Source organism: Myotis daubentonii, chromosome 5, assembly GCF_963259705.1.
Source record: "Myotis daubentonii chromosome 5, mMyoDau2.1, whole genome shotgun sequence".
Lineage (NCBI taxonomy): Eukaryota > Metazoa > Chordata > Mammalia > Chiroptera > Vespertilionidae > Myotis > Myotis daubentonii.
This window is the reverse complement of record NC_081844.1, coordinates 22,894,872-22,907,373: the sequence shown is the minus strand read 5'-3', so window position 1 is coordinate 22,907,373 and position 12,502 is coordinate 22,894,872. Positions and strand designations below refer to the sequence as shown.

Here is a 12,502-nt window from a genome sequence, read left to right as displayed (position 1 = left end):
CTCCTTTACTACCCCGCCTCCCCCACCTCCACCCCCACCCCTCCACCTCCAGTAAATGAAAGGGGTCGCTGCTTTGTGGTCTTCCACAAACGGCCTGGCTTTTGCAATTAAACGGCCAAGGATGAGAGAGCAGGGGGTTCCGTTGGAGAGGAAGAAAGTAGACAGATGGTAAAGAAGATAAGATCTAAGGGAGAGGGGCAGGACTCCTGAGTCTAGAGCAGTGGTTCTCAACCTTCCCAATGCTGCGACCCTTTAATATAGTTCCTCATGTTGTGGTGACCCCCAATTTCATTGTTACAAGTTGAACATAATTAAAGCATAGTGATTAATCACAAAAACAATATGTAATTATATATGTGTGTGTGTTTGTGTGTGTGTGTGTGTGTGTGTGTGTGTGTGTGTTTTCCGACGGTCTTAGGTGATCCCTGTGAAAGGGTCGTTCGACCCCCAAAGGGGTCGCGACCCACAGGTTGAGAAGCGCTGGTCTAGAGTCTTCTGAAGCCAGAGTCAGATGACTGACCGTGTGGAACACCAGTTGCCTGCCTCCCGTCTTCAGGAAGGAGGAAGCAGGGCGAGGGGTTTCCCAAACTCTAACAAAAAGGCCCTGGGTCTGGGAACCTGGGAGTGAACTGAGGAATGGGGGGAGCTTTCCCACTAGTGGCAGGAACTCAGAAAAGGGAGGAAGGAGGGGTTTTGGAGAAGTTGGGATTCTGCCCCCCCCCCCGCCCCCCAGGCTGTATGGCCCAACCTGACCCCCTGAGAAGGAGTCCCAAGTCTGGGGTGATCACTCCTGCCACTGACCCTCCTGGCTTCCCTCCCTTCCACCAAGTGCCATGGACACGTGAGTTTGGTGTTTCCTGTCCGAGGGTAGACTCTGAGCTGTCTTGTTCACTTCACCATTCCCCAGTGTCTCCTGCAGCACCTGGCCCAGAGCAGGCTTAAAACCTACTTGATCTGTGGTAGAAGGAAGGACTCCAGGAAATATTTTTTTTTTGTAATGGGGAACGTGCTTTGAAGGAAAGGAGGGACTTTGAGGAATGTATTCTGATTTTTTTTAAATCAGGACTTCCCTGTAGGGTCATGATTGTGGGAGTATTAGTAACCCCATTTTCTAGGTTCAAATAACAAGTGTGATAGTTAAGTGAGTAAAGGCATACTGCTTAGAATAGTGCCCGACACACAATCCACGCTCAATTTCATATTAACAAATACTGCATACATGTGTGGGCACTATTTCACAATTCTCACAATAACCTGGGCTCCTATCTCCATCCAGGTGAGGAAACTGAAACGGAAAGATTAAGCGATTTGACTGAGTGACGCAAATGGCAGACCTGGGTTACAATGTACTGTGCTGTCTGACCACATGTGACTGTTGACCATTTGAAATGTGGCTGGTCTGAGCTGAAATGTAAATGTAAAATACACGTTTTCCAGGCTGAGTATGGAAAAAAGAATGTAAAAAATTTCACTAGAAATGTTATAAAGTGTTGCCCTAGCTCAGTGGTTGGCAAACTGCAGCTCGTGAGCCACATGCAGCTCTTTGGCACCTTGGGTGTGGCTCTTCCACAAAATACCGATTTCTGCGCATGGGCCACACATGGTATTTTGTGGAAGAGCCACACTCAAGGGGCCAAAGAGCCACATGTGGCTCGCGAGCCGCGGTTTGCCGACCACGGCCCTAGCTGGTTCGGCTCAGTGGGTAGGGTCAGCCTGCGACTGAAGGGTCCAGGTTTGATTCCAGTCAAGGGCACGGACCTCAGTTGCAGGCTCCTCCCTGACCTGGGCCCTGGTCCGGCTCCTGTAGGAGGCAACCAATCGATATGTTTCTCTCACATCAATATTTCTCACTTTCTTTTTTTTCCACCTCACTGTCTTTCCCTCTCTTTTCCACTCTCTCTAAAAATCAATGGAAAAATATCCTCAGGTGAGGATTAAAAAATAAATAAAATAAATGTTAGAAAGTGTTTACGTGACAAATGGACAGATCAGATTTGGTTAGTTCTTCAAATTAATTTCCCCCATTTTGTTTTTAGCGTTGCTACTAGAAAATGCTAAATTACATTTGTGCCTCACACTACATATCTGTAGGCCAGCACTGACTCAGACGGTGCTCTATTGCCCTGACATCGGTCTCCTCAGAGCATGGAGTAGGGGGTTGGATGGGATCTGGGGTGATTACAGTTTCTGATTCCATCCCTACCAGCTCCTCATAGAACCATGCGCAAATCACAGTACCCTCTGGGCCTCAGTTTTCACATCTGCGAAATGGGGATTATGTCACTATCTACATCAGAAAGTTTTGGGGAGAATGAAATAACACACCTGAAGCACTTAACACTGGGCTGGGCACACGGGTGGGTGTCCAGGTAGCGGCTATAACTATAACCTGGACTATAACTGTTATTAGGTGGGTCCCTCTCCCCGCTTTAAATGGGGATGGCCCCTACCCCGCCTCCCTTTGAAACTTTAAAAGTAGCCCTAGCTGGTTTGGCTCAGTGGATAGAGCATCATCGGCCTGTGGACTGAAGGGTCTCGGGTTCGATTCCGGTCGAGGGCACACACCCGGGTTGTGGGCTCCATCCCCAGTAGGGGGCGTGCAGGGGGCAGCCAATCAATGATTCTCTCTCCTCATTGATGTTTCTCTCTCTCCCTCCCTCTCCCTTCCTCTCTGGAATCAATAAAAAATAGATATATATTTAAAAAAATAAAAGTAGCTGATATCAGCAGAATGATTAGCTCTGGAGCCCCCCACCCACAGTTCTAGGGGGGCAGAGAGTCCCGGAAGGATCAGGGCTCCGAGGCCGAGAGGAGGAGGAAGCGCAAGGTCACGCCGCCCGCAGCCCGCCCGCTGCAGGTGGGGAGGGACGAAACCTAAAACAACGCTGGGACTGTCCTTCAGGTCAACCGGTTTGACCGCTCCAGTCAGCAGACGCCACAAGTCCAGCCAGAGCGGAGGTGCAGACTGACTGAGGGGAAAGAATAAAGAAAGAAATAAAGAAAAAAAAGACTGAGTCCTTCCCACGCTTTGAGGTTCAATTGACACACTCAAGATGGCAACGCCCTGAGCCCCACCGCACGACCAGCCGCCTTCAAGATGGCGGCGCGCCCCGGCGCCGGTTCCGGTTCCGGTGCTTCCGGTGTCTCCGGCCCTGGAGCCGGGACACGCTTTGCGCGCGGGGAGGAGGCATGGCGGATGGCCCGGTGGCCGAAGCGCTGCTGCGGAGGCTGGACGCGGCCGATGGCGGCCTGGACAGCGCGGAGCTGGCGGCCGAGCTGGGCGTGGAGCACCAGGCCGTGGTGGGCGCCGTGAAGAGCCTGCAGGCGCTGGGCGAGGTGAGCGGGCCTCGCGGGGGCACCGGGAGCGCCCTTACCCGGGGGAGCTGGTGCCTCCAGGCCGACGCCCTCGGACCCCGTTAGGGGGAACCCAAGCGTGCGGCTCCGGGGGCGCGGGCGGGAGTCCGGAACGAACAAGGGCCGCGCGCACCGCCGTCCTCCTGCGGGAACCGTCCTCTAGGGGATAAGCAGCCTTGGGGCGGGGGTTACCGCGGCGGCGAAGACGGGGACTGCGATCTAAGGGGGGAGGTGCTCTCGGACCAGAGTGCGGTGAGGCGCAGGGACCCAGGGCCAGCAGCTGACCCAGCTGGGGGTCGGGGAGAGCACCCAGAGGAAGCGGCCGCGGAGGAGGGTCTGCCTTGAGGAGGAAAGCCGTGGCACTTCGGGGATCAGAGGGGGGAGAGGGAGGTGAGAGAGGCCGCAGAGCCATCAAACTTACGTTCTGTGCCCCACTCTGGTCTCCGCCTTATTGACCGTTCAGTCCTTGCCATAATCACAGGGTGATGGTGGTATTATCCCCACTTTGCAGATGTGACCACTCCTGAGTACCGAACAGTGACTTGAGCAGGGTCACTTAGGAGAGACAGGCAAATCTGTATTTGAAAGTAGGTGGTGTTAACGTAAACCACAAACAAACATTGCAACCTGTAGAGAATTTCTGTGAGTTTATTTGAGCCAAACTGTTGACATATGCCGGGAAGCAGAACCTCAACGAACTGAGATAATGCTCCCGAGAATGGCGGGTTACAGTCAAAGGAAAGGGACGTAGGTGGGTTACACGAAATCCATTGGTGATAGATTATAGGAGAAAAAGTGAAACGACGGACATAGGCTTCTATGATCAGCGCTTCTCAACCTGTGGGCCGCGACCCCTTTGGGGGTCGAACGACCCTTTCACAGGGGTCGCCTAAGACCATCGGAAAACACATATATAATTACATACTGTTTTTGTGATTAGTCACTATGCTTTAATTATGTTCAACTTGTAATAATGAAATTGGGGGTCACCATAACATGAGGAACTGTATTAAAGTAAAGGGTCATAGGTTGAGAACCACTGACAGAGACGGATACGGGATAGTTTAACATAATTAACAGTTGAAGATTAACTGGATAACAGTAACAATGAGGGAATGTCCTGGTGCCATTTGTTGTACCCTGAGAGGTCCTGGGGGGGGGGGGGGGAGTTACCCAGACATTTCACTGATATGTTATCTTAGAGGCAAAAAGACAAATGGGCTCAGTAAAGATCTAAGTTGATCTTTGTCAGGGAAAATACTGGCTTAGGACCTGACTACCCACTATAATCTGTTTATAGTTAAATATTTAATTTTCACACCACCTTTCCTGGTTATTTTAGGTCTCTGAGTTTGCAAGACTGCCATGCAGGCCTCCCCTGAGCTTGTCAGGTTAGCCTGTGGCCCCTTTCGTCCACAGTGCTCAGGCTGCAGAGCCCAAAGCTGTCGGTTCCGAGAAGGGATTGAAGCTATGTATGGCGTGTGGGGTGATAGTATTTTGACTGGTGTGAAATTGACAATCCTCTGAGGTTAGAGCCCACCGCACCTTGCTCTCATGGATAAGAAAACTTGTTCCGGGAGGTTGAGCACCTTTCCCAAGGTCACAGCAAGCGAAGAGCAGAGCTGGGAATTAGAATAAAGGGGGAACTTGACACTTTAGTCGTTGAGCTACAAATGTGGAGGCAAATCAGTTCATGTGAGTTCTTTAAAATCTTCCCAAGTTAAAAAATATATTTTTCTTGCCAGCTTCAAAAGTGACAGAATTTGTCCTCTGCCGGGTAACACCCTTAGTCCTTTACCTCACCCTGGGAGGTATGAACCGTATTCTTGTTGTCCCTGTGTCATAGGAGGGAAACTGAGGCTCAGCAAGAGTAAATCACTCGGCTGGGAAGTGGTGCAACTGAGATGTGAAGCCAGCTTTAGGGGATGTGCTTTGATCTTGCCTTCAGTGCTGCGGCAAGGGGATGCCCAGCTCTGAACCTTGTCCCTGCCTGTGCCTCCTTCCTCCTGCAGATCATCGAGGCTGAGCTACGCTCCACCAAGCACTGGGAGCTGACTGCCGAGGGCCAGGAGATTGACCGGGAGGGCAGCCATGAGGCCCGGGTGTTTCATAGTGTCCCTCCAGAGGGCCTGGCCCAGAGTGAGCTCATGGTAGGGTCCAGGGAGCGGGTGGGAGGGCCTTGGGAGGTGATGGGGTGAAGGTGGCCCTTGTGTCCCCCTCACTGTAGCCTTACTCCCTCAGCGACTGCCCAGTGGCAAGGTGGGCTTCAGCAAGGCCATGTCCAACAAGTGGATCCGTGTGGACAAGAGTGCTGCTGATGGGCCCCGGGTGTTCCGAGTGGTGAGTCCCTATGGGCAGGCCGGTCGGCCTCTGGCCCTCACAGCCCTTCATAACCATCGTCCCATCGTCGTGGCAGGTGGACAGCGTGGAGGATGAGGTGCAACGGCGGCTCCAGCTTGTCCGGGGCGGACAGGCTGAGAAGCTGGGCGAGAAAGAAAGGAGTGAACTCAAGAAGAGGAAGCTGCTGACTGAAGTGTGAGTGGCTGCTACCGTCAGTCTCAGACCCATGTCACCTGTGTGGCCTGGAGTGGGAGAAGGGAAGGGAGAGCTGTTCTGGACACACTGGACCGAGGTTCTGTAAGTCCCGCCCAGCCCCTCTCCACACTGTGGTTGTGCAGCACACAGACCAGGTTCAGGGCTATGGCACATGCTATGCCTCTGCCAGGAATGATCTTCAAGGCATGTTCCAGCATCCAGCCTCTGTTCATGTGTCACCTTATAGGGGCCACCTTTTCTCCCTGCGATTTCCACAAAAGCCACTCACCTAGTCTGTCTCTTTTTCCCTGCGTATTTCTTTCACAGTCCTAAACCCTGCCTGAAGTTAATTGAATGCTGGGACCTGGACAGCTGGGTTCTCTGCTCTCCCAGGACTGCATCCCCTTTGAGCAGACACTGAATGGAGGTGGACTGCCTGGTGCAAGTCCTGGCTCTGCCTTTTTAACTCTGACCTTGGCCAGGTCACCTGATCTTTCTAGGACTCAAGTTATTTTTATCTGTAAAATGGGCCCTTTTCACAAGATTGTGAGGTGACTTCAATGGAACAGAGCTGGCACAGGATAATGTTATTAACCTAAACTTCACCTATTATCATCACTCCCAGCTGTATGCTTAGTGCCTTGGGCTCTGGCACACAGTGTGTTCCCAATAAGTGTTTGTTGAATGAATAAGTGAATGAACTCAGGACGTAGGTCGGGGCCAAATAAAAGGATTTTTAGGTGACAGTAAATATCAGGAAGAAAATAAAGCAGAGTGACTTGGGTGGTGTTGGGTCAGCATCGTATGGGAGATCAATGGAAGCCTCTTAGAGAACTTGACAGTGGTTTCATATCCCCTTCCCTCCTCTGGCCATAGGACCCTGAAGACCTACTGGGTAAGCAAAGGCAGTGCCTTCAGCACCAGCATCTCCAAGCAGGAAGCAGAGCTGAGCCCAGAGATGATCTCCAGGTAGGGGCAGCCCCAGGGTCAGGGGTCAGCGGGATATAGGGGTGGGCAGTCCGCACCAGGCCCATGTACCCTGCATCCCCACCCACAGTGGCTCCTGGCGGGACCGGCCCTTCAAGTCCTACAATTTCTCAGCCCATGGCATCCTCCCAGAGAGTGGCCACTTGCACCCCCTGCTGAAAGTTCGCACCCAGTTCCGGCAGATCTTCCTGGAGATGGGGTGAGCAAGGGGCCAGAGGTGGGGCCGGGCCAGCCACCTCAGGGCAAGGTAGTCAGGCCACATCTCCCACCAGGTTCACCGAGATGCCGACCGACAACTTCATCGAGAGCTCCTTCTGGAACTTTGACGCACTCTTCCAGCCCCAGCAGCACCCAGCACGAGACCAGCATGACACCTTCTTCCTGAAAGGTGAATGGGCCCTGACTTTTTCTCCCATTGAGATGGGAACTATGGAAGTTTCTGGGCAGAGAGGGATGTGACTGGCTCAGGTGTTCCCAGATGCCCTCTGGCTGCGATGACAGGTGAGGGCGGAAGCTGCCAGTGCCACTGTCTGTCCTGTGTACAGTGGCTGTTTGAGAAATGCTTCTTGACTGACCAGACGATGCTCTGTCCTTCCCAGATCCAGCCGAGGCCCTTCAGCTCCCTGTGGACTACGTCCATCGGGTCAAGCGGGTCCACTCCCACGGTGGCTACGGCTCACAGGGGTGAGGCAGGACCGGGACTTTGGGGTGTTGGGGGAAAGGAAGTTGGGAGCCTGAGAGCATCAGCATGGACTTCGGATTTCCCCCTGAAGGTACAAGTACAATTGGAAGCTGGACGAGGCCCGGAAAAATCTGCTGCGTACACACACCACGGCAGCCAGTGCTCGTGCCCTCTACCGCCTGGCCCAGAAGGTGCAGCTGGGCCTGGGCAGTGTGGGGACAGAGAGGGGACTGTCAGGCTGACCTTCTGACACGTGACTTGGCCTGCCTGTCATCTCCAGAAACCCTTCACACCAGCCAAGTACTTCTCCATCGACCGTGTGTTCCGGAATGAGACCCTGGATGCCACTCACCTGGCCGAGTTCCACCAGATCGAGGGTGTTGTGGCTGACCATGGCCTCACCTTGGGCCACCTCATGGGCGTCCTTCGGGAGTTTTTCACCAAGCTGGGTGAGCGGGCAGACCAGGGCAGGTGGTGGTGGTGGGGCCGCAGGAGGATGTCTGGGTCACCAGCCTTGTCTTCCAACCAGGTATCACCCAGTTGCGCTTTAAGCCAGCCTACAACCCCTACACCGAACCCAGCATGGAGGTGTTCAGCTACCACCAAGGTCAGAGTGGGACCTGGTGCTGTGGGAGGGAGGGAGGCCTGAGGCTTCCCCCTCTTAGCCCCGGTCCCCTCACTGCCAAGCCCACATCCTGCCTCCCAAGCTCACTGCCAGGCCCAACATCACCCGCATGAGTTGCCCCTCCTTCTCCTGCCCTCACAGGCTTGAAGAAGTGGGTGGAGGTCGGGAACTCTGGGCTCTTCCGCCCCGAAATGCTGCTGCCCATGGGGCTCCCCGAGAATGTGTCCGTCATTGCCTGGGGCCTCTCCTTGGAGCGGTGAGTGCCCAAACCACTTAGCACGCGTTTGGCTGCTTTGTTTAGGGGACTTGCCAGGCATGGAGTCCTGTAGATCTTCAGCACCATTCATTCATTTGTTGACAAACTTTAGTGAGCACCTGCTGTGGGCTCTGTTCTGTCCTTGAATAAATAGCACACACCCCTGCTTCTGTGAAGTTGAGGTCCTAGTGGAGTGAGAATGACAAATAAGTAAATTTAATAAATAAATGCCTAGAGTGGGCCTGAGTACAGTAACTGCTAGAGAGAAAGCCTGGCAGGAAGGGCTCACAGAGGAGGTGGCTTCCAGCAGACTGGTGGTGGATGACCTGGGAGGATATCTGGGGAGGGGAGTTCCAGGCAGAGGGAATTGCCAGTGCAGAGGCCATGAGGCTGGAGTGTGCCTGCTGTGTTTGGAGGCCTGTGTGGTTGGAGTGAGAAAGTGAGGGGTAGAGAAGTGGGTGATAGGGCAGATTGTGCAGGGCCTTATGGGCTATGGGAGGACTTGGGCTTCTGTTCTGAGGTAGGTGAGTGCCCTCAGAGAGGTTCTGCTCAGAGAACAGGACCTGACCTAGTGTTAAAGCATGTCCCCTCTTTCCCTCAAGCCCGACGATGATCAAGTACAACATCAACAATATCCGTGAGCTAGTAGGCCACAAGGTGAACCTGCAGATGGTGTACGACAGCCCCTTATGCCGCCTGGATGCCGAACAGGGGTCCCCACAGACACAGGAGACAACATGACATGGACCGCCCTGGACAGGCCACCCTCCTGAGCTCCTGCTGCCCAGCCCTTTGTATCCCTGGCCAGTGGACCCCTTTGTATTTATGAAGCCTCTGTGAGGCTCTCTCCCTGTTCCTGGTATCTCCTCTTCCCCACCCGCCCCAGGGTTCCAGGGGCAGGGGAGCAGGTAACCCATTTGTTCTGATGGGTGGGCCCTAGGGAGCCCTGCAGGTGGCTGCTGGCTAATAAAGTGGGCAGTTACTTTTATCTGGTGCCTTTCCTTAGGAGGGGTGGGGTCCTGTTGGCTCTCCCAGCTCAGAGTGCGGCTTGATGGGAGGAAACTTGGGTGCTAGTGTGAGGGGTGTTGGATTGGGGCCTCAGAGCCTCCTGGTCAGCTTCAGCCAGTCCTCCCTGGAAAAGATGAGCTTTTTCGAGTACTTACTGATCACTTACTGGTGCCAGGCCTTCTTCCAGGGAATGAAACAGACCCCTTATCCCTTGGGACAGACATTTGGGAGGGCAAGCAAGCTAAGCTTTTAAAAGGTGCCCCCACCTCCCTTACTTTTAAAGACTTTTTTTTTTAAGAATAGTTTATTGACTTTTAGAAAGAGAAACATCGATGCAAGAGTGCAGCATCCATCAGCACACCCCAACTTGGGATTGGGCCTGCAACCTGGGCACGTGCCATTGACCAGGAATTAACCTGGCAACTTCCTGGTGCATGGGCCAATGTCCAACCAACTGAGCCACGTTGGTCGGGGCTTAAAGACTTTTTTTAGACCAATTTTAGGTTCATAGCAAAATTGAGTGGAAGGTACAAAGATTTCCCATGTACCTCCTGCCCCCACACCTACACAGCCTCCCTCACTGTCAACACCTCCACTGGAGTGGTGCTTTTGTTAACACTAATGAACCTACATTGACACATCATGTGAACAACGGTACATTCTGTGTTGTACATTCTATGGACAAATGGATGATGACATGTATCCATCATTATGGTATTTTCACTATCCTGAAAGTTGTCTGCGCTCCCCCTCTGTTCATCCCTCCAGCACTGCCCTCCCCCCCACAAAAGAAACCCTGCTTCTTTTAAATTCTCATAAGAACGTCAAATGAGCCTAAAATAGATGAATAGGATATAGCTTTGTGAGCCCATTAATCAGTGTTTGAGATCTCACACTTTAGCTTCCTCTGTATGTTTCTGTAGAAAATTTTAAAAGCAAATTTCATGTTGCTCACCCCATGTCTTGTGAACTTTAGAAAAGGTGGACAAGCTCTGGCCAGGTAATTCCATTGGTTAGAGTGTCTTTCCAAACCACCAAGGTTCCGTCTCTGGTCAGGATCAACCAATGAATGCATAAGTAAGTGGAGCAACAAACCCATGTCTCTCTCTCCTCCTTCCTCTCTAAAATCAATTAATAAAAAAAGGTGTGGACAGTTTCTTGGGTGACCACAAGCCCACTGGCACACCCAGTGAACTTGACAAGCCAGCTGAGGCCGTGAGCATCACTGGTCCCAGGGCCCCGTGGGTACCAATCTCCCGAGGGCTCCTCAATCAGATCTTATCCTCTTTCAAATAATTTAGTCATACAGAAAAAATACTAATTCATGCAATAAATCCATGCTTCCTACGTGCCAGCACTGTTCATGAGCCTTGGCAGTAGGCAAGTAGACTCAGGCCCCTGCCCTCGGGAGCCGACATGGGGGGCGGGTGCGCTGGAGACATGATAAATAAGGCATAATTCACTCAGGAGTCACCCCACCCCACCCCTGCTTTGGTCAAATCTGAACGTTGACTATAGTGTTTGCTTTGGAACTTTCAGCTTTTAGACCTATATGACCCATGGTTTGAAGACCTTATGGGCTTGTCTTAGTCCCGTGGTCGGCAAACTGCGGCTCGCGAGCCACATGCAGCTCTGGTCCCTTGAGTGTGGCTCTTCCTAAGCCTTAGGAGTAACCTAATTAAGTTAATAACAATGTACCTACATATATAGTTTAAGTTTAAAAAATTTGGCTCTCAAAAAAAAAAAAATTGGCTCTCAAAAGAAATTTCAATCATACTGTTGATACTTGGCTCTCTTGACTAATGAGTTTGCCGACCACTGTCCTAGTTAGTCTCTTCCATCCCCACCCTGCTGAGGTTATTACTCACTCCTGAATTCGATGTTTATCATTCTCACATATTTAAACATTTTTTACTACTTGTATATATTACATTCCAAGACATGGCTTATTTCTGCATGTTTTTGAAAGTCATCCAAATGATGGTGCACCATAAAAATCCTGCATCTTGTGTGTGGCTTTCGTTTGAGTCCGAGTGTTGGTGTTTGTGTGTGTGCTTAACAGCAAGCCTTTGAGATTTTTCTCAGTAGATAGTCCTTCCAATTTTCAAATCTAATGGTGTAGGAAGATGTATTTTGTTGAACTTGTAGCTTTACCACAAAATATTGTTAGCTATTGTTTATTAAACTCTTGGTATGTTCCAGAAGTTTTATCCCTGAAACCCCTACAATAGCAGATATTTTAGATGGTATCACCTTGGGATTTGAGAGTGAGTAGCAGTTTTATGTTCATCATCATGGGTAAGAGATCGAACCCAGATTCAAATCCATGTTTTCCAGAATGTAGGCGTCAAGATGAGTGCCCTCGCCCGGCCGGCGTGGCTCAGTGGTTGAGCGTCAACCTGTGAACCAGGAGGTCACGGTTCGACTCCAGGTCAGGGCACACGCCTGGGTGTGGGCTTGATCCCCAGTGGGGGGCGTGCAGGAGGCAGCCGATCAGTGATTCTCTCATCATTGATGTTTCTATCTCTCCTCCCTTCCTCTCTGAAATCAATAAAAATATATTTAAAAAATAAAAAAAAGGTGTGTGCTCAGTGTGTGGCTCGGGACAGCCTCCCGTGGGAGGGCTGAGCGATATGGAGGAATTCCCCCTGCCTCCACGTGGACGCTGTGACAGGTGTCCCAGGGAGGCTGCACCTCCTTCCCAGTCAGTTGGCACAGAATCCCAACCCTTCACCTCGCCCCCCAGCTCCTCCCTCTGCTCAACCACAGCCCCCCAACCCGGCTTCCTCCCCCACAGGCGTGTGGCTGTTCACACTGAGCTTGCTCCCCTCAGGGCTGTGCGTACAGCTGTCCAGATCTGCCCCCTTTCCTCTGGGCTTATTATTGAAAGAGTTCTTTGTAGATGCCAGTACAAGTTCTTAGACATATATTGCAAATATTTTCTCCCAGTCTGTGGCTCCTCAGTGCCAACAATAATATTGTTACTACTAAGGCGTTATTGTTATTACTATTAAATGACGGATTCCCTCAGCCTGGCCTGTGCCCTCTTGCCATC

At 51.9% G+C, this 12,502-nt stretch overlaps 1 protein-coding gene across 2 annotated transcripts; it reads left to right on the top strand.

Moving 5' to 3' along the window:
- Positions 1–3,139: 3,139 nt before the first annotated feature.
- On the top strand, positions 3,140–9,427 carry FARSA (phenylalanyl-tRNA synthetase subunit alpha). 2 transcript variants are annotated; one of them, XM_059696538.1, is made up of 13 exons: positions 3,141–3,336; positions 5,367–5,504; positions 5,596–5,694; positions 5,771–5,889; positions 6,766–6,858; positions 6,947–7,075; positions 7,149–7,264; positions 7,476–7,560; positions 7,650–7,749; positions 7,839–8,007; positions 8,088–8,165; positions 8,325–8,439; positions 9,042–9,427. In XM_059696538.1, exons 1-13 carry the CDS (start codon positions 3,190–3,192, stop codon positions 9,178–9,180), a joined length of 1,527 nt encoding a protein of 508 aa, XP_059552521.1. In that variant the 5' UTR covers positions 3,141–3,189; the 3' UTR covers positions 9,181–9,427. The 2 variants fall into 2 exon arrangements, with proteins under 2 accessions (XP_059552522.1, XP_059552521.1); XM_059696539.1 differs by lacking the exon at positions 8,325–8,439 and having other exon boundaries at positions 3,140–3,336; positions 9,042–9,185.
- Positions 9,428–12,502: the final 3,075 nt, after the last annotated feature.